General features: G+C 32.1%; 1 protein-coding gene across 2 annotated transcripts in view; it reads right to left on the bottom strand.

Annotated features, from left to right (window-relative positions):
• Positions 1 to 9,010: 9,010 nt before the first annotated feature.
• Positions 9,011 to 22,753, bottom strand: part of LOC140440995 (aromatic-L-amino-acid decarboxylase-like) — a 29,842-nt gene continuing 16,099 nt past the window's right edge. Inside the window, exons 1-2 of one of the 2 annotated variants that reach the window (XM_072531365.1) lie at positions 19,335 to 19,763; positions 9,011 to 10,673 (exon numbers count right to left, since the gene is read on the bottom strand). In XM_072531365.1, the coding sequence (XP_072387466.1) occupies positions 9,264 to 10,673; positions 19,335 to 19,649 (1,725 nt within the window). In that variant the 5' untranslated portion in view covers positions 19,650 to 19,763 and the 3' untranslated portion in view covers positions 9,011 to 9,263. Of the gene's footprint in view, positions 10,674 to 19,334; positions 19,764 to 22,753 lie in introns of those variants that run through there. The other variant, XM_072531366.1, reaches the window with a different exon arrangement.

Below are 22,753 nucleotides of genomic sequence, written 5' to 3'. Positions count from 1 at the left end.
GTGTTATGTACTTTCTGTTCTTTTTTATGGTGTGGAGACATGGACTTTAAATAAACAATGTCTCAATAAATTGGAAGCATTTGAAATGTGGACATATCGAATAATGCTGAGAATCTCCTGGACAGACAGAATAACCAATGAAGAAGTACTAAGAAGAATAGAGAACATCAGGGGGATACTGGATTCCACATATAACACGTGGTTACAGATATGAATTCCTAAAACTAATAATACAGGGAAAGATTCAAGGAAAGCGCAGCATAGGTAGAAGAAGAAGAATGTCCTGGCTGAGAAACCTCAGAGAATGGTTTGGATGCAGCTCAACTGAACTCTTTCGGGCTGTAGTGTCAAAAGTTAGAATAGCATTAATGATTGCCAATCTTCGTCGCGGAGATGGTACTTAAAGAAGAAGATTCATAAAATCATCCACCATTTGTTTATTGGATAAATACATACTTATGCGATTATTAGATAATCTAGAAGAAAGAAAAGATTATATTTTTCGGTTGAAATTTATTTCCCAGTGGGAGAAGGTAGTCTTGAAGTTTGGTGTTTTCTATTAATAAAAATAATTGTCGGTTCTTTGGAGGAACATTGAAGTTTCGTCGCTGCTGAAGAATATTTTTCTGAGGACATTATTTGACTTTAATGTTTGTGAATTGCAGAAGTGATGTTGGATTCAATTTCGATAAATATTAGGTATATGAAAAATCAGTCCAAATTGTTAAATTGTTAATAGAAAATTCTAGCATTTTTTCTTCATTTCGGTTTATGGCACTCTCTCCATATGCCACTATGTACTAAAGACCATGTCATCTAGACCGGACCGGACCGGAATCAACAAAAAGAACAGTCTTTCTATTGGGTATATAGGAAATATTTTGTGTTGTTGAGTTTGTTTTACTTTAATATTTCCTAATTCTGATTTATCTAATGTTATTTTCATGTATCTTAAAAAATAATTGTTTGATTACCGATATTTATTTTCAGATCTCTACAAAGCGATAATTCGTAAATTTTTCTTTTTGTTTAGTGTTGAACCTACACAATGAAGAGTTAATTCGCAATCAAACGTTGCTTATCATTTATCATCACTTATTATTTAGTTATGTTTTGTCACTAACCAAATGACACAACGCGCCACCTGAACAATAAACATCCAGTATTATTTAATCCCTGATAAAAATGTACAACTACATAATTCTAGATAACAATTACATGTGTTACATCAGAACCTATAAACTGACATAATTTTGTGTAACGAACCGCTTAACAAACTTGACATTGGACCACGGCCAAATATCCAAATTGTATCTGGGTGAATGAATCCGTAGGTTAGATACCTCGTGTTCTAGTGAGTCACTTATTTGATATCTGCTAAATGGTATACGATCACTGCAGATGGACAAACACTGACCGGTTCTAACAGGAAGTAACAACGGATTTAGGAATGATACATTTATTTTTTTTTATTTTTGCGAATCATGGTAATATTGTCAGACTGAAACTGTTTCGTCATAGACAAATAATAGTTAATGATATATGAGATAATAGATAAGGTACTCTAATATAGCTATATATAAAAGTTGATTGATATTAAGAATGCGTTGAAGATATTTTTGAAAAGTAAATCAATCAAAGGAGCATTTTTCTCCTATACTAGTCACTTCTATGATTCTTGCAAGTTTGTTTGTTATTTAAATATTTTGTTCTCTGTGATTTTGTTTCACTCAATTCATCAAACGCCTGTTTACAATCTTAAGGATATATGTTTACGTGATACTCATAATTTTTTTGATAATTATCGACGCAAAAACCGACTCTTCACTAAAGTATGTATTGAGACAATGGAAACTTTTCTAATTATGGCTTACAAAAGATCATTCTGCCTGGGATTTTTAAACTTGAATGATGTTTAATGTTGCTGAAGTTTTCATCAGCGGGGAAAAGATTAGCCGGTGTCTAAAAAACATTCTGTATTCGTATTTTTCTATTACCTCTTTCAAAAGAATTATTCAACTCTTTTGTACTCTTGTTTAGTAATTAAAAATTAATAATTAGATAGATGGAGGTTGTTTGTAAAAGTTTTTTATGTAACAAGTTTTAAGTATTGGATATATACAGAGTGAATATTGGAAAACTTCCCATCGATAGTATTTTCATTTTTTATTTTATTTTCATTCTCATTAATCAATTAATTAATTTTTTACCGAGCAGTTCGAAAGAAGTAATTAGAGCTTGTTAGCACTGATATTTTTTTCCCTTTTCTCCAGAAGATATTGTAGGTGGAGTTCCTCAAGGGTCTATATTGGGACCAACACTTTTCCTGATTTACATTCATTCTGTAGCTCATGTTGTATTTATATGCTAATGACAGTGGTCTTCTCTATCCCGATAAAGATCCCAGAAAATTATTCTAAAGCTATTTTCTTGTGGAATTAGGAATAAGGAATTACTATTTTAGTGGGAATAAGTTGGTCTGTGTCCTTTTAACTGACAATAACCACGTATTCAAGTCGAGCAAGGAAGAATGTTGCTCTTTAATTATTAACATTTACAACCATTGTTATCGACCTAGGGTCGCATTATATTTTAAATTTTAATATGTAAATCATATATTGATGTCTTCACTGCAATTTTAGTGTTAGCTTCTTCTTCTTTTGGTGCCTATCCTCTGTGGATGTTGGCAATCACGTTGGTCCATGCAACTTTGTTGACAGCTGCCTAAATAGATGTGTGGTAGTCATTCCTGCTCACTGTCTGATGTTCTTCAACCACGATATCCTTCTGCGCCCTGAAGATCTGATTTTTCGATACGCATAATTTTCAGATCTTTATTCATACGTTGGATCACGGTGTTGTTTATAACAGTTTGTAGTGTTAGCTACATACAAGTATCAAAAGAAGGCACCGATCATGATCTGAGCTAGATGAAAAACGTTATGCATCTCTAAATATTTTGGACGACACTTTTAACAAGTTTTAATTAAATGTTTTTATTGCAAGATACAACAAGTTCTTTACTTCTGTATTAGTTTTTTAACTATGGTATACAGCCAACTACTGGGATTTTCCCAATAATTTTTATTTTTTATTTTTGACGTTTCAATTTTCACTTCGAAAATCATTCTCAAAATACAAAATACGTATTTTGAGAACGATTTCCGAAATGGAGATTGAAACGCCAATAAACTTATTTTAACCTTAAATTGTGGCTTGTTACCATTTAAATAGTAATTACCCAAAAAATTAGAAGCTAATATAGAAAAGAACTTAATATGAATAAGTGCAGTTGTATGATAATTTGAAATGAAAATGCACAGAGGCAGATGCTGTTGAACTTTGGAAAATTCAAATTTAATAAAAAGGAAATGATCAAGTATCTTGGATTGTATATAGATATACTACTTACTTGGGAAACACATATAACAGATATGTCATAAAATAGCTCCAGCATTGAGCATGCTAAGAATAATTGCTAAATTTATTAATCTCTCTCATAGTAAAATGCTGTATTTTTCTCTGATAAACTCACATCTGTCTTATTTAAATATCATATGGAGGAAGACTGGAATCTGATAGCCACATCATGATGTAGAGCTCGATTTTTAGGGTTAGATACAATAGTCGAGACATACAATAGAGTTCAGTATTTTCTTTCTTAGGTTTACGGATGGCTCTCCAACTTTAGAGAGTAGACTGTTCAGAACTGGTGCAACATGCTCCAAGAGCAAGTCTAACGTTTTTGAACTCTAAAGAGTATCCGAAGTTTTGAGCAACGTTTGGTTTACTGATTTGTAAACATTCTTAGTCCCGTTTTGATCTAATTAAAGCTCTATATAAATATATTAGAGTTGAAAATCTGCCCCATTTTTATGTGATACATATTTCATAATGTTTAGTCCAGCTTAATTTTAAGTCCAGTTGCATCCCTAGGAATTTTATTTCTTTTGTATAGCCTATAAGAGAATTGTATAAAAATAGATTTGGCAGATGTTGTGGCTTTGATTTTCGTGAAAAATGTATTGCTTTTGTTTTTGTGGTGGAAAATTGGAGTTCAATATTGTTAGACCACGATTCTATAGATTTAAGAGCTGCAACAATACGATTATGAGTAGATAATATGTTTCGTTTATAATAGTTTAACTACTTTAAGACCAATCAGATTTTAATCATTTAAATTTCTCATTGTATATTTTGAATTAATGGAACAAAACCTTTCAGTATTAACATAGATTACTTAATCAAATTTTGCAAATAAAAATATCTTATTTAAATTTTGTAAAACCATTGTTGACGTAGTACTCATAAAACCAATATAGCTACGGCTCTTGATTTATTAATATGTATTTGCATTAAACTTGTATATTTTGAAATTAATAAACTCAAAACAAAACATAGCATATACTTTGCGCATATTTATATATATATTACAGGATTCAAGTTATAAATACAATACATTTTGGAGAGGGGCTATCGGTATTCCTGTTCTCCTCTGCCAATCCTCCCGGTCCAAGGAATGCTCCTCCTCCAAACCTCTCGATTCCATGGCTCTGCTAATTCCTTCATTCGATGAGCGTCGAGGTCTACCTCTTTTTCTTCTTCCAGGGGCTTCCATCTGTGAAGTTTTTGGGGCCAACGTTCGTCAGGTATTCTCAATAGGTGTCCAAAGCATTTTAAACCTCTTCTTTCTATTTTGCCAATGACCGTTTCTGTAGCATTCATGTTATTTCTTATAGATTTGTTGGTCTTCCTTTCCAGCCTTGATGTTCTAGCACTTCTTCTCAAATAATCCATTTCAATTGCCAACAATCTCTTCAGGTCTGCATTAATTGTCCATACTTCAGAGCCATAACAAAGAACTGATTCAACCATGGTTTTCTCTATTCTTTTTTTGTTCCTTTTGGAAATGTTGCGATCCCACCTTAAGGAGTTCAGACATCCTACAATTTTACGTCTCTGATTTATTCGTTGATTAATTTCGGTTTCTCCCAAGCCGTTCTTATCAATGAGTGCACCTAAATATTTAAATTTTTGCACTTGTTTGATTTTCACGTCCTCGTCTATCATCACTTTAAACCTTGCATCTGAATTGATAACTAAATATTCTGTTTTCTTCATGCTGACTTGTAGCCCCCATTTTACATATTCTGTGTATAGAGGCTTTATCATAAATTGTAGATCATAAGAATCTTGAGCTAGGACGACTTGGTCATCCGCAAAGTTCATGGAGAACAGTACGTCATTTCCTACGGGCATTCCCATACCCTTTCAGTGGTTTTTCCAATTTTGGAGGGCTCCTTCAATATATAAATTAAACAGTAAAGCTGACATACTGCATCATTTCTTTGTCCTTTAGTTACTTTTATTGGCTCTGATAGTCTATTTCCGATTTTTATATTCCGTATACTTCTGTGATTATTCCTAAAGGGTATGGACTAATGCCGAGTTGTTGTAAAGCTCGCCACAATTTAACTCTTGGAACTGTATCATATGCCTTTTCTAGGTCGATGAAGGCTAGATATACTTTGGTACCAACCGCTATTCTTTTTTCTATTAATTGTTGGAGTATAAACAAGTTATCAGTGCAAGATCTACCAGGCGTAAAACCACTTTGGTCTTCGCTAACTAGATGTCTTACATTATCCTGTATTTTTCCAATTATTATCTTTCTAAACAATCTCCCGAAAGTAGGTAGGACACTTAATCCTCTATAGTTGTTAGGATATTTTCGATTACCCTTTTTAAAAATGGGCACTTGGTGAGCGGTTTTCCATTCAGATGGTACTTTAATTTATTGGCAGCATTGATTCATTGGAAAAGTTATTCGTTCTATTAGGAGTGGACCTCCTGCTTTAAGTAACTCTACAGCTATATTGCCAGGTCCTGGAGATCGTCCGTTTTTCATTTTATTTAACGTAGTACGGACCTCGTTGTTAGTAGTGTTAACGTTACTATTTGTTTGTCCCTCCATACTGTATTCCTCTCCCATATATTCCAATCTGGACTCCTGGAGTAAATTTTTATAGTGATTTACCCACTTTTCTATAGGAATTAAGTTGCTTAAGGAGTTATAGGTGCTTTTCTTCAGATTAGTGATAGTTCTCCATGCTTCCGTAGTCTGAGAACCACCAATTAAATTTTCAACTTGGGCACATTTTTGTTCCCAGAAATTCTTTTTTGCATCTTTTATTTAATTGTGTACTTCTCCGTTTTTCCTTTGATATGTTACTTTATTGCTAGATGTTTTATTTGTTAGGCATTTCTTATATATTTTGTTTTTTTCTTGTATCATTTGTTTTATGTTTTCTGTCATCCATGGTAGTTTGTGGTGTTTTTGTCGTTTTTCTATGTTCCTAATACACATTTGCACAACTCTAATGCCATAAATTGGTTGCATGGCTCCTGTAGTGATCCTCTCCCAAGTTAACATCTTCCTTTTCTTACTTGGTTACATCGTGCTGATGACGACTAAATAAATAGTCAGAAATACGTATTTATGGTTGCCTTCTATCGATATATCTACTTGTTTTTTGTTTTCCTCTGTTTTGCGAGACATGCCATTACTTTGTACATTAATACATTCGGTACATTCGTAGAATGTGATAAATTTGGTTGACAACTTGTCGTTAAAAAGCCAAAAAATGAAAGGAAAAGGTGGTTAAGACCACCATTTTCCCCCCAGTGATTGATTTGTTAACAAAGAACACAGCATGCGAGGTCAATCCAAAATATCATATATTATAATATTTATGATGTCACTGGTTAGCCAGCCAACAGGTGAAGATTAATTCAACTTCCACAGTCCAAGGTTCATAGCTTTTGGAACTGTGAATGAAAAAGATTCTGTGAATCAATTTCTATTTAAAATTTTACCAAACAAGCTAATCAAAAGGAACAATTACTTTAAGTATGTAAAAGTGATATTGACCAAATAGTTAATAAAATGTAAGTTGATGAATCTAAGTTAATAAGAAAAGAATAATTTATTTTATTTTATTTTTATTTGAATTTATTAAATATGAAAATGTGATAAAAACACCTTAAGGGACAATTTAAAGTAAACAACATATTAAGCTTAATTCTGCAAAATTAATGCATGATAAATTTGGCTCAAGTTACTAATGTCGGTTCTCTTATTGAGGGTATTTGGATGTTTTAATCTTGAACACATTTCTAAAAACTGTCTTTTAACGAGATTGCGTTCAGTGCCAAGAATTTTAACTGCTTCTCTTCTGCAGAATTTTAACAGCTTCTCTATGGATGTTTGGTTTCATATTGTTCTTTTTAGATGAACTGATGATGCTTTCTGAGCAGAAAGCGAAACGTCTTCAATAAATAGATGAAATAGCCACCTTCTTTGTCTTTTATTTTTTCACTTTGACTGAAAAACCCACCAGTCTTCGAGTGTAGGTACCTTAGTTTATATATTATATATATATATATATATATATATATATATATATATATATATGTATATATATATATATATATATATATATATATATATATATTGTTATGATATGTAAAATCGAGAAAAATATTGGTTTGTTTAAAAATATTTCAAAATTCAAAAAAACATTAAAATAATTCAGATAGGTAGGATAATATCCAACAAACATTTCGGAGAAGGAAAGTTATTAAATCCTTGGATTTCCTGTACTAAACAAAGTGTAAGCTTTGCATTTATTTCTTTGTTATACTTGAGTGACCCGCATAATTTTAAGTGAAAACAAAAAGACAATTGAACGGGGTTTTCCAAAATACATTAATGCAGTGATTAGAGACAAATAGAAGAGATTTTAGAAAGTGGTTTTTGTTAGTTTTAAGAATTATAGAAAATATTATTTGTAAATAAGTTTTAGGAAATTTTATAATTATAGGTAAAAATTTGTTTGTTATCGAAATGAAAAAATGGGGGAATTGTGACGAGTTTTGATTGGCGGAGATTGAAAAAGGTTGGATAAGTATGTAGGAAAAAGTTTAGCGAGATTGAGGAGAGAGAAAAGATAGAATCAGTTGGTTTCCAAGTCTGTAAGAGGAACGGTGATTGTTCTCTGGCGGTTCCTGAAATGTAGCAAGCAGTAGTGTTGAATGTTAGTGAGTTTTTGTGGAGTTAGTGTATCTGACAGAAGCTGAAGCTGCAAAATATTGTAAGTCATATTTCTCTACTTATATTCCAAGAGTCACTGTTCAGGCCAACGAGAGATTCAGTTTATCGTAAAGAGAAGATATTCCAAGAGTCATTTTTCACTCGGGCCAACGAGAGATTCAGTTTATCGAGAGGAGAAAGGCTATCATAATTTGAATGATTTGTGCTTTTGAAGGAGATCATTAAGGACGATATACTTGCAACAATCTGTGTAAGATTGCTGATTACATAGGGAGCGGTTGAGAGGAGATAATACAGTCTACAAGGAACAAGGATTTGGACCACTCATCATCAGAGAGAGATATTTTTGTTTTCTGCATTTTTTCTTTTATTGATAACACAATTTCTACACGTAATTTAGAAAGGATATAAATATTTTGATTAGAAGAGTTAGAATAGTTTGGGATTTTGAGATTTCAATTAATATTGTTTGTACCATAAATTTTGATTGTTCACGTACGGAGAACAAAATTTTGAGAATCCTTATATGAGGTTTGTTTATTGAAAACGTTTGAGTGTGAATTATTTCATTATTTTTATTTCAATATATAGTGTTAGACCATATGTGTTTTTTTATTATTCCGGTATTCTCTGGACCTTACCTTTCACATGTAATAGCATAGATATTGAAGCACGAATTTAACCCTGAGATAAAAGAATTAATAATTGTGATAAAGTCATAATCATATCATTTAAATAATTTTAATTAATAAAAAAAAATTAATTAGCTAATTATTGCTTGGCGCACCAAGACTTTAATTATCACAATAATATATATATATATATATATATATATATATATATATATATATATATATATATATAGCTTAATGATTTATAAGGAAATTAAAAGACAAATTAATAAATGCAAGAAATAATTTATTGTAACAATTAAATTAAGTACTAAAAATTAATTCAAAATAACTTAAATCGTAATAATACTGTTCTTTATAGTATTTAAGAAAATATACAAATAAATATTAAATTTTGATACTGTAAGACATCAGCTCACTAGTATCAATAACAACTGTAGCACTGATTACTAATAAATCAGACCACTTCATAGAAAAAGTAAAAAGGACCATTTTTTTTATAGACAATTCATATTCGCTCACAAATAGTTGGGTGGACTCTGAGGTGGCATCCTCTTTTCTTCTTCGTTTTCTTTATTAAACACATCGTCGTCATAAACACTTACGCTTGTCAAGGCATCCAGAATATCATCTGTGTTATTGTTGAGGCATTCTTCATCTTCATCTGAATCAACCACCAAGATAGGCGTGGCACCGTCCAGCAAGTTGGACTTGCTTTTGGACCTTTGATACATTTCTTTGGACACACTTCTTGTAAATGAAAGCCTGCTGGATTTTTGCCTTGTAAGAGGGGGTCTGAAGGATACTCTGCTGGTAATTTCTGCGCTGTATTCTTGGATGATACGCCAGGCATAGTCTATGTCAGCTTCTGTAGCATGTTCAGCTACTACACAAAATCGAATGATGTACTTATCTTTGACCATGCTAGGAATCATGTGGAGTTTGCCAGAATCGTTTATGTTGGCTAATAGTTTTTTATTGTCGCAATCTGGGGCTTTTAGTCTGAAGCAAACTAGACCTAGACGTACATCGTTTACGACTTCGAATTTTGGGTTTTTCCTAACTAAAGATTCAAAATATTTTGCTAGTTTAATATGGTTCCTAATGTAGTTCTGAAGACCAGAGAGTCCGTAGTTTCTAATAACAAACCACAATTTTAAAGAACGGAACCTTCTACTAAGCGGAATACCCCAGTGCCTGTAATCAATGGCTTCATCCGAATTGGCGTGTTGTAGATATAAAGGATCGATTGCTAAAGCACTAGTGAGCTTGTACTTACATCTAACCCATAAACAGGAACAGTCAAAGTTGGTTAATAACCATTTGTTGGGGTTAGTATTAAAAGAATCTATATATTCGACCCCCTTCAGCAGATATTTCAGTTCAGGCAAAATGAAAGCGTTACCAGCGTAAGCAGCATCAACATGGAGCCATGTACACGGCTGTAATTTGCAAATCGGACCCAGTTCTTCTAAATTATCAAAAGAAGCACTCGCTGTAGTACCAAGGGTAGCACTAACGAGGAACGGAAAGAGTCCTTTAGCTTTATCTTCTTCCATGGCAGCACGAACTGTCTCGCCTCTCAAACTACCATTCTCGTCAGGATCCAGTATTCTAATCTTCACAAGAAGCATCTTCGCTGCTTTCTCGACGCAGGAATGCGCTTCTTTTGAACAATAACAGATCAACTTTGGCAAAAACTCGCTATCGTGACAGCTGTTTGGATTGTCTTTTTTGAGATACTGAATGGCTTGGTTTCTAGCTGCCAACATACACACTAGGACACATTCGCTGGCGCAGGTCTCGAGAACTCCTCCACCTTTACTGTCTTTACTACTTGAAGTGATAAAATCGTCTGGAAGACCGATGGCTTTGCCGAACCAGTCCAAGACGATGGTTTCCAATTCTGTGCAGGCGGGACTGGAAGCCTGTAACAAAGAAAAGAAGGTCATTAAAGAGGAGCTAAATTTTTTAATAATTTAATAATTTATTTTTCCGTCGACCGTCCATTAATGATCAATTTTAAAACCCTCAAAATCATTGATTAATGACACCTATTAATGAATGATTTTATATTAATGAACGATTTCATTATAGGCAACACAACATACATTGCTTGCATAAATTATTTAAACGCGCTGTGATTGGCAGTGACCTGTGGTGTAGGCAACCAAACATATACCTATTTATATTTCCACTAAAAAATTAATTTAAAATGAAGTAGCCGCTGTTAGTACTATCTGTCATTGTATGTCATTATTTACTTTATTGTTTAAAATCTGTGTTTTTGAAAAATCAAAGGATGGATACTGACGAAGAGTTCAATTAAACTCCACCAGAATTTAACTTCTTCTATCACAGAATTTACAGAGGTCCAAGAAGACTTAAATATAAATTTGTCAAAATGCTATACAGCAGATAATCATTTATCAATATCTTCCTTTAATTTCAGTAATTGTACCATTTTGAATATTAATGTTTACTATAATAAAACTACCACTAAGGAAACTTTGAATAAAGTCAATGAAAGCTGAAAACAATTGTTGTTTATCGTTAAGTAAATGAATATTTAAACTAAGATATCTTTATTTCTGAAAAGTACGGTCGACGGAAAAGTTTTGTAACGAACTCGTGAATTAAAATGGCGATTAACAATCTCGAACATTCACGCGCTCGCTTCGCTCACGCGTTAAAATATCTCACTTGTTAATCGCCCTTATTAATACACTTGTTGGTTAAATAACTATTAATAAGCAACCAAAGCTGAGTTAAGTTATGTAACTGTGTTTTATAATGAACAGCATGATCAGTTTTATTTTTGTAGTTATTTAAATGTTTTTAATAGTAAAAACGTCACTTATATCTTCATTGTATATATAAAACTGAAACCTTAAGTTTACTATGCAGTTTTATAACCTTATATTAAACTATTTCAAATAAACGTTTATAAAATAACATAAACTTGGATAATTAAAAATAATTGTTCCATAAAAACACGATTTATATACGATATAATTTTCGTGAGATTGTAATGTAAAAATGACTCGCGTAAAATAGTGTCAACATGAGGATTACATTTGTTTGAGTTTGCTAAAAACAATCTACATGATACGTTTAGTATGCTAGATTTTGTGTTGTAATTTTTTAATTATAAAGATTTTTACAGCAATGTTTTAGTGCGCTGGATTTATGGCCATATTATAGTGTTTATATGGATAAAAACTACAATGTTGTAATTGTTAGTTTCTTTGATTGATGCAAAAGTATAAACGAAGTAACCAATTATTATTGTAGCTTCTCTGCAGAGAACTCTAAAATTTCAATACTTCTAGCAAGGTTCATCAGCCTTCTAGGGGACATGTTTCCTATTTTCAATGGCTTTAGAGTAATATAAAATTGCAGAGTAAATCTTCTATTATTTCTTTTCTATTTTCCCAAAATCGACAATTCTTTTTAGTCTCAGTCTCAACTGAGATGATCTATTGGTGGTTTTTTGCTCAGTCCGAGAGGATACTTCTAGGTTTTGGTATACAGTTTGATAAACATTTCAAATCGATCGGTAAAAATTATAATACAAAACTCGAGCTTTCCCAACAAATGAATTGCCAAACTAGACTTACACTGCTTTTTGTACGTAGTCAGGAAAGAAAAAATTGAGTGGAGTGACTGTAGATGGAAATTGATTGATTCCCCATCGCATGGTGACGGACAAAATCACTAGTCGCTAATAAGAACATTTGATTTTTTACAACTTTATTGTCTATCGGTGATGAACGCTACTGATAGAACTAGGACCAAAGTAGTTACTCTATTTTTTACGCTATAGAAAATTTGAGTGTGCTTATTCATTAATATTTTAAGATAAAATTCCAGTATTGTTGTCAGTAATGAAACAAACGATGTATTTTGTTAAACTTTTTAATTAACCATACCGTCTACAATACACAATCAAGATAATAACTAGTTCTTTAGTTATTTATAAACTGAAGCCAATTATCTTGTCGGTTACCTTGATAATTTTCTTATCATAACCTTAACATGTTTAAGTTTTGTCGTTTAATAGGGCTTTTACGTATAACTATTTTTTAAATGTAATGGTGTCCATAATTGTATCGACAAAATGTTAATGACAGTCGAAGATAAATAAAGAAATTTATAAATAAAACCAGAACGTAGAAGTCCGAAGATTTCTTGGTTGTCGAAACGAAACTTCGTGCTTTATACAATTTACAACGCAAAACAGACGATGAAAGAACCGATATGGGGAATCTAAAATTGCATTCGATGACAAATCGATTTATCTAAGCAAGAACCTTTCGTGTTATGCTCATAAAGAGCAAATAAAGATAAAGAAAGACAGTTAAGTGGTGCTGGTTAAGACAAGTGGTGCTGGAGAACAATGCTGCGCATACCTTACACAGCTCATGGGGTAAACGTTTCCATTCTAAACCAACACGAGATTTATAAAAGGTTGTTCAGAATATGTCAAAGGGTGTTCAGAATTTTTCGGTCAAGTGGTTTGCAGAGGTGACGACAGTTTGGAGAGATTAATTGTTCCTTAAAACGTTCTGGAGAGAAAATCAAGAGGACTATCACCAACTAGATGGTCCGACCAAATTTAGAATTTAGCTGGAAACTCATTCTGTGAAGCTCTAGATAGAGACTGCAGCTGAAGATAGAGTCCGATGGAGAAAAATTGTTAGGAATTGCTTTACTTATTTATAAATAAAAATATGAGAATATTGATAGTAGCTAAGATTAAAAGTCTTCGAAGAATATCAGAAATTAAATTTTAACGCCAGCAAAAAAATAAACAGTAAACTAGATAATTAAATTTAATTGTTAAATTAAAAATCTGTTAGAAAATCAGGATTGATCATAATGTATTGACATCATGCATTGATTTTCTGCCTTATTGACCTCTGTCTGTAATTATTTCTTCCTATATTTTATCTGATACTCCGAAACACCAGGAAGAAATAACCCCAGATCCAGAGGTAGTCATTATCCAAGTTGAAAATACCTTTTATATGGAATGATCCTGTTTTGACGTATCTTTTATAACTTCTTGTCTATTTTTGGTCACATATTTTAGTTTGTACTCATTTTACATTTCTAAATGCATCTTCGCCTTACTAAAAACACAATCCTTTCTAAAAATACTCCAAAAACAAGGACATTAGGACGAGATTCGCCCACCTAATCACATATTTATGTAAATTAGCACACCAAATGGTATAGGTCAATATCCTTGAATCATTTATATTATTTTCGATTAACATATGAGTTATTTGGCACGTTTAAGTAAGATTTGAGCATTTACTTACAAAAATTTGGTGTTTTTATTTTGCTAGACAGTTAGTCATGCATTGAAAGTTATTTTTACGGTGTTGAGAGGAAAAAATATTGCGTCAAAACCCCGCAAGATGTGACTAGAAAACTTTAACTCTCTAATCTTTCCTGGGAAATTCCACGTCAAAAGTTTTCTGCTCAATTAAACAGTTATAAATTTCTGATTGATCTTTGTCTTTAAACGAAAAAGGCAATGAATTGCAACGATTTGTGCTTCATCTCAGTACGTTATTTTTCACGAAAAAGAGACTGGAAATAATTGTGTAAAGATCAATTTCACGACATAAGTTTGCTTTGAAGTCAGAATAGATAGACAACTTACAGAACCTATGGAAATAGGCAGCGGAATAAGACAAGGGGATTCATTGAGCCCCATGCTCTTCAATTTGATCATGGATCATCAAAAGCGTTAACAAAGGAAGAGGATACAGAATGGGAAACAAAGAAATCAAAATATTCTGTTACGCAGACGAAGCAATATTGATAGCCCAAGATGAAAATAGTCTGCAAAGACTGGTCCACAGATTGAACAAAGAACAAAATAATTTAATATGACAATCTCATCTCTGAAAACTAAAACAATGGTAGTCAGCAAAGAATCAACCAGACGTAAAATAGAAATTGATGGCATCAGTATTGAACAACTAATGGAAATAAAATACCTTGGAATTACACTGTCCAGCTATAAAGAGGAATCCTGGTAGGATGCCTTAATAACACTATATGACGAAACAGACACATTAACACTGAGATGAAGTCAAGAATTTATAAAGTCAGTGTAAGACCAATAATGACATATGCCTCAGAAACAAGACCCGACACAGCCACAACGCAAAGCTACTGGAAACGGCAAAGATGAGAGTACTGAGAAGAATTACAGGAAATACACTGAGAGATCGAAAGAGAAGTGATAGAAGAAAATGTAAAGTACAGTGTATAAATAAATGGACCCAAAATAGAAAAAAAATGCAATAACCACATAAGCAGAATGGAGGAGACCCGTGTCGTCAAAATACCAAGAGGTAGCTTGAGATAGAAGAAGAAGAAGCTTGCTTTAAGATAAGTTTTGTATACAGTGTATCTAAAATTACGCTTATGAATCTGATGTGGTGTTTTTTAAGGGCATTTTTAGCAAATGATTTGTCTAACGACAAACAACGTATTATTTTGGGTGAAATTTATAAAATATTTTTGTCTATTATCTTATAATTCATTTTCTATTACTTAATTGAGGTCAATATAACCTGTTAGAAACATATCCAAAAGCAAGAACGCGATTAGAAATATCTAATACCTCAGATTGCATACCATTTTGTTCAATATTAAATTTACATTAAACATAATTAAAGACTACTTTGTAAATGACTACCTGTTTGTGATAAATACCGAGAAAGTAGCTATAAAATTTTTACATAACTAGAAAATAGGCGTATTAGCCTTAGTATGAGAATATAGTGTTCAATTACGACTGAAAGGCACTTATTATTAATATTAAACTTACAATTATTTAACACTTTTATAAAATCCAAGTTTATTTGCGGCAAAATGCAAAAATTGTATATGAAAACTGAACTTTTTACCTTTAAAACGCATCTTGATTTTTGTCGATAGGACCCTTGAATCAAAAGATATCGAACCGTCAAAGTGATACAAATTTTATTCGCGCTCGTAACTGTCTTTAAAAATCGACGGTCGCTTTAAGCGTTATTTGAGAAAGAACGGTTCATTCTGCGCAAAAAATGCTAATAAACATTTTTATTTAAAATTACCTTAGCTACATTTTTTATTTAAAACATTTTTTTCTACGACATACAGTTTCTTGGTAAATAGACTTTTTTACGTTTTTACTACATTACGAGGGGGGTTTTAGGGGAAAGCCCGGGGTTAAAAGTGGTAAACTTTTTGCATCTTTTTTGGGGTCCCAAAATTATTATTCTCTGCAAAAATCAGCTTGTTTGTATGATTTTTAGCGGTTCAGTAGCATTTTTGTCTGACGACTGAGTATAAACTCATATTAACAAAGTAGACTTTTATTCATCTAATACAAAAATCCAAACACATGTTGTTGAATAACCGGAAAACGGTAAGTTTTTGATAGAAAACTTATAGAAGCTTTTTTAAAGATCTTAAAAAACCTTTAAAATGACTACTGATAAAAATGATTTGCATGAAAATTAAGTTAAGGACTTTATTTTAGTTATAACTTACCTTAATTTTCATGCAAATCACTTTTAGAATGGCCATTTTAAAGGCTTTTTTAAGATCTTAAAAAAAAGTTTCCACAAGTTTTCCATGAAAAACTTACTCTTTTCCGTTTATTCAACATCATATGTTTAGATTTTTGTATTTGACGAATAAAAGTCTGCTTTCGAACAGTCATAGCTTTGTTAATATTAAGTTTACGATAATAATAAAAATAAATCTCTTTGTTTAATAAGCTTCATTTTAGATTCAAAGAGTTTTCACGATAAAATCTAAATATTTGGAATAAATTGCGAAAAATCGTTTAAAAATATAGGTTTTTGACGTGATTTGTAAACTATCAGTCACGAATAAATCCAAAAATATTAACTTTTCGAAATGTTTTCGGAATGTTCAGTATCCACACTAAAAGTTAGAAGGGAAATATTGGCTCATAAATACAAATTGAAACAAATGTCTGAAAAAAATAACATTGTAATAAGAAGGTAGTTAAAGCTTAAGTTAGTTAAATGAAGCTGTAAATGCAAATAATCAATTTTGGAAGAATAAAGCTATACCAGACTACTCATTAGCATATACAGACATACTCAAAAAATCAAAAAATATAATCCGATATAAAATTAATCCCTTATAAGAAGTAGAAAGTAGAAATTCGTTTACATCCTGTTACAATTAAAAGCCTAGAACATAAAAATACGAAATTGAATCTAATGAAATGTTTTTAGCAAAATATGGTGGAATATATAGTAATCATACTTATGTATATACAGATGGATCTATCGACCCACAAATTAATCAATCCGGATTTGGAATTTATATACCACACATTAATAATTATAGCACGAGATAAGTCACCAAATGGACGAAGAAGTATTGGCAGATCAAGAAAAATATGGTGCGATAATTTAAACAATTTAGGAGGCTAATATCGTAGAAGAAGCAGGTTTAAAGCCTACATACAAGAAGGAAGAAGAAGCATTAATTATAAATTTTCATTAAGACTCCATAATTACACACAAATCTGTACAAATGAAATGATAGCTATATATATAAAGCTATCTCTGTGTGCATTGAGAAGGAGATCATGAAAGCAGTTATCTTTGTGGATCCAAAAAGTGCTTTATCCAAAATTTCTAGTCTCAAATGGGATCAAATGGATTATGTTACCATAATAACCAAAAAACTATTGGTAGAAGCTAATAATATGGGATTCTCAATGGGAATAGAATGGGTACCTGGACATCAGGGGATTAAAGGTAATGAGGTAGCTGATAGGCTGGCGAATATTGGGAGAGAATTAAGAATACCATATGATATAAAAAATATTAGTACAGATATCTTTTCTGTTACAAAAAGAGACATTTTAACACAATTCTACAATGAATGGCATTCCCAAATTAAAGATAAAGATCCAGATGATTGTAGATTGCAGTGTGATTTCCCCATAAAACCATGGTACCCTAAATATGGGTATATGAGCAGGAATACTGTAACAAATACTAATCGTTTACGTAGTGGACATTGTATAACTCCTTGCTATCTCTACAAAATAGGTAAAACAGAAACACCGATATGTGAATGTGGAACCATTGGAACAGTGATCCACATTTTTTTTAAATGTCCCATAAACAAACACAAAATATGGATCTGTATTTAGAATTATTAAAACCAGGAATAGAGAGTCCAATATCTTTACATAGTACTCTATATAAACCCTCTGACAAAGTTATAAAAATAATTAATAAATTTATCAAATTCTTTCATCTATAAAAAATTTTTTACTTGTCAAAATAAGAAAAAAAAATTCAGAAAATACTGGAATATCCTAACATAAAAAAATTACGTATCATTCAAGTATCACCCAGCTGTCAATTAGAAGTAAACAGAAATTTATCCCTGGTTGTGCATTGCCTAGAGCAAGACGAGCATAAGCTTACACGTTACTAAATGATTATACAATCGAAACCCAAAAAAAAATAAAAACGAAGAACGAAGACTTTTCGAAAAAACTATAAAGAATATTTTTGCCTTAAAATACTACAGCGACTACCAGTGTTTTTTTTTTTTGATAAACTTTTTCCACCCCCGAGTTGAGGTGGTAAATACCTCTAAAGGAAAAACCCATGTTGGCATATTGCATATTTTGATCTTTGAGCTTTTTTTTACATACTGTCAAAATTTGAAACAAATCTATATATAGAAAGAATTTTGAGCGGAAAACAGTCATATCCTGTGGACTGTCTAAAAAATCATACAACAATAGAACAATAAAAGAGAACTACACTAATTCCCTCATAAGTCTTCAGAAGAATCAAATCTATAATTCACAAATGGTCAAAGAAAAGGAGAAATCAATTAAAAATACTTATTTTCTGGCGTCATAGTCTACGATGATATTTTTAATAATATGATGATACAAATAAACAAATTTTCCAATTCTTACTGAGTAGCAATTTGAAAACAACGGAAAGGAAATCAGGAAAATGGAATCATTTGAATATAAAGCAGGAAGACCAAAAGGGATAACAACGAAATGTTTTACTAAAATCTACATAAAAATTGTAAAATAAATTACAATCACATAGTATATATCACAAATATACAACTATATATATAGTATATGATAAAAAAAAAACAAAAACAATAGAGTAAAAATAAACTGAAGAGAAAAAGAAGGAAATAAGTATGGATTATCCATAAACGAACAAGAACATGACTGTATTGAAAGAAGTTACCAATGATAAGACACTAAAAATCAATAATTTCTTTTGGTTTCCCTTTTGTACAAGAATTTATAAAGATAATATGTTATAAAAATCGTTCTAAAAATGAGTACTAATTTTCAAACAGAGTGTAGTAAAATGGTAGATCTTCATTTATCATACCGTCGACTTAAAAACAATGTAAGTATCAAAGATTGAAAATGATAATAATAAAAAACAATAAAAAGAAAGCCGAACATATATTGTAGTTTATTATAATACTCCTTATTTCATAGATATAGCACAATAAATCCAAGAAGATTGAGTACATACCCAAGAAAATCCAATGCATGATATGGCATCCGACAGCATATCACCCAATATCGAAGGGTAAGAATTTCCGCTGGGAAAATATGCATGGAACCTTGGATGTTGCCAATGTGTAACGCCCGGCATGATTTTGTTCTCGACATCCTTCATGATACTGTCCCAGTTTTCCGGTTCTTGTGGAGCTTCACTGGGCAGCAACTTTTTTAAATATCCCGGTTCTATGTCTGGGGTAACTTTGTATTTATTCATACTTGTCATGTATTGACAAATGTAGTCAACCATTTCTTTGCCGCGAACTCTGAATTCTTCTGCGTCCATTTCGAGATGAAGTAAATATAATTTTTGCGAATAACACGTAAGAACTACACGAACGGTAAGCCAATCTTTAACTAACTCGCGGTTTGATTGTACTGCAATGTTTTCATCTCGCGCCAACTTTTATATAATGAGCTTAAAGTTGGCGGTTGGTGGGGCGATTGTCAGCAAATTGTTCAACTGAACCGGTGATTATTCTTTGGATTTTTTGTTGTACGCAGGAAGATCTTCTACGTCTTTAGGCGGGATCTTGATTTTGAAAACGAGAAGCTATTTTTAGACATGGTTAACATAAAATATTAAGACAAGCCCCAGAAGATCTGTTGAGTTCAATGGTGTAATACACCGCAATTTGTTTTACGAGAGAAATTTGCTATATCAATACATTGTGACGTTTTCTTGGATTATGCAATATTTAAAATACCAAATTTGCAAAGAAATATAAGTTTTGAACATAATAATGATATTTTCGCGACTCTCATTTGTTGCCAATCCGAAGACTATATCAAAATGAAATTTTTTAATTTAAGAAGAATTTTTTTTATTATTTATAGATCATTCTTAGATTTAATTATAATATAAACTAGATCTTAATGTATTGGTTGTATTAAAATTAATACATAATTTTAAAATTATAATTTTAACCGATAAATCTTTACTAGTATATACCGATATACCGTTATACCACGGTGAATCTGTGAAAAAACGACTATATTTGGATGGGAGAGGTGGCATTCTGATTTTTGTAGAAGAAGTTGTGCGATAAACTTCTCCTCACTCTCAAATAGGTCGGAAAAATTATATTATGTTTTAATAAAACAATTAAAATATTTAAAAATGATTAAAAACATCGTTTTTTCTGCTTTCCTTGCTTATAACTTTTTAAAACGATTTATTTTAGAGCAAATTCATAATAAAATATCAATAATTAACTTTCCTATATAGGCCAGGTAAATAAGCGAAAAAGTACCCTATTTGTGACACTAAACCAACCAGGCAAATGACATTTGATTTGAGTAGTATGGACCTCTGTAACACTAACCTATAATTACAATTACTTTAATTACAATTAAGTTAAAACATCACAAACCCTTGACTACCAAAGGTATCCGCATATTAGCCAAGAATATGCGTTCACTACTGTACATCAAGAAATTTACTGCCAACGTCTTTGTCACTGAATATATCTCCATTTATAGAGGAACTTATCTTACAACTTGCATGCCTGATTGACTACAAGAAGGCTTTGGATAGAGTCAGGCATGAACAAATGATGCAAGTGCTGAAGAGGGCAGGGATTGGTGGAAAAGACTTAAAAATAATAGCTAATCTGTATTGGATTCAATCAGCGGTACTCCGAATAGATGGAGAATATACAGATTAGGTCAAAATCTTAAGAGGAGTGAGACAGGGGTGCATACTTCCACCACTGATATTCAATCTGTACTCAGAGCACATTTTTGAAGAGGCTCTAAAAAATATTGATTAAGGCATCTCAATAAATGGAGTCAAGCTCAATATTGAACTGAATGAACAAAACTTAATGAACAAAATAATGGAAACAAGTAGAAGATATGGACTGGATATAAACACCAGCAAAACCAAGCTAATGATCATCAGCAAGGAAAACTTAACTGAAGCAAATCTGTATGTGAACCAAATGAGAATTGAACGTGTCTCACAATACAACTACTTGGGATCTACAATTAATGAGTCGTGGGACAATACCCAAGATATTAAATGTCGCATCGGAAAGGCAAAAAGTGCATTATTGACTATGAGCTCTGTGTTCAAGAGCCGTGACCTCACCCTAGAAACAAAAATAAGGCTCCTTAAATGTTATGTGTACTTAGTGCTGCTATACTGAGTAGAAACGTGGACATTGAAGATGGAAACTCTATCAAAACTTCAGGCTTTTAAGCTATGGTTATACAGAAGGATCCTGAAGATACCATGGATAGACAAAGTCACCAATGAAGAAGTACTGCGGAGGATAAACACAACTGCGGATTTGGACAACATCGAGAAGAGCCGTAAGCTGCAATACTTGGGACATATAATGAGAAATCAAGGCAGATACGAGCTACGAATTTTGCAAGGTAAAATTGAAGGAAGAAGGGCCCTAGGACAAAGACGAGTATCCTGCTAACCTGAGAGCATGGTATAAAAAAAACAACACAGCTATTTCGTATAGCAACCAACAAAGTCATCATAGCTAGAATTATCGCCAACGTTCGAAACGGACAGGCACCCTAAGAAGAAGATCTATAACTTATCACAACGGCTAAAAAAAATGTACTATGAGAATCGTCTGGGAAGCTCTAAAAATGTTGCAAAGGAAACTTGGTCCATAATAAACGGTCTTCGAAACAAAACTAACACAGCTCAAACATTATCTCTTCCAAACCCTGAAAATCTAAATGAATACTTCGTTAATTTGAGTAAAAATATAACATCAACTATTTCGCCACAACAAGATCCTATTTCCTATATCCCCAATTCAAAAGAAGGTCTCGAATTCATTCTTTATAAGACCAAATGATAAATCTGAACTGATAAAAACAATCAGTAGTATCAAAAGCAAATCTTCCTGTAGTACTGATGGACTTTCCATAAAAATTTTCCTAAATCTCCCAAATAATGTGTTCGAAGTCCTGGGCTCACTAATTAATGATTCCTTTGAAAAAGTATATTTATGTAGTAAAAGTATGTTTAGTGACTCGGTGAGTATTAATATGTATAGAAAATAGAAAACCAATATGTAGCAACAGATTTATTAATTACTTTTCAGCAAATCCATCTTTCATCATTCAGATCTTCATAGATTTCAAACAAGCATATGATTCCATAGATCGCTTAAAACTGTGGAGTGCAATGATGGAGTTAGGCGTACCAAAGAAGCTGACCATGATTGCGCGAATGTGTGTCAACAATTCCTTTGCACAAATTAGAATAGGAGGCAAAACTTCAAAGGCTTTCGGCATAAGCACCGGACTCAGACAGGGAGACCCGCTGTCCCCATTACTATTTAACCTAGCATTGGAATATGCAATGCGAAAAATCTATACCAGAGTCAAATCAGACATAACTGCCAGAGGAGCAAAGAT

This window comes from Diabrotica undecimpunctata, chromosome 5 (assembly GCF_040954645.1).
Source record: "Diabrotica undecimpunctata isolate CICGRU chromosome 5, icDiaUnde3, whole genome shotgun sequence".
Lineage (NCBI taxonomy): Eukaryota > Metazoa > Arthropoda > Insecta > Coleoptera > Chrysomelidae > Diabrotica > Diabrotica undecimpunctata.
The sequence above is the reverse complement of the archived record's forward strand: the minus strand, read 5'-3'. Positions and strand labels throughout refer to the sequence as shown.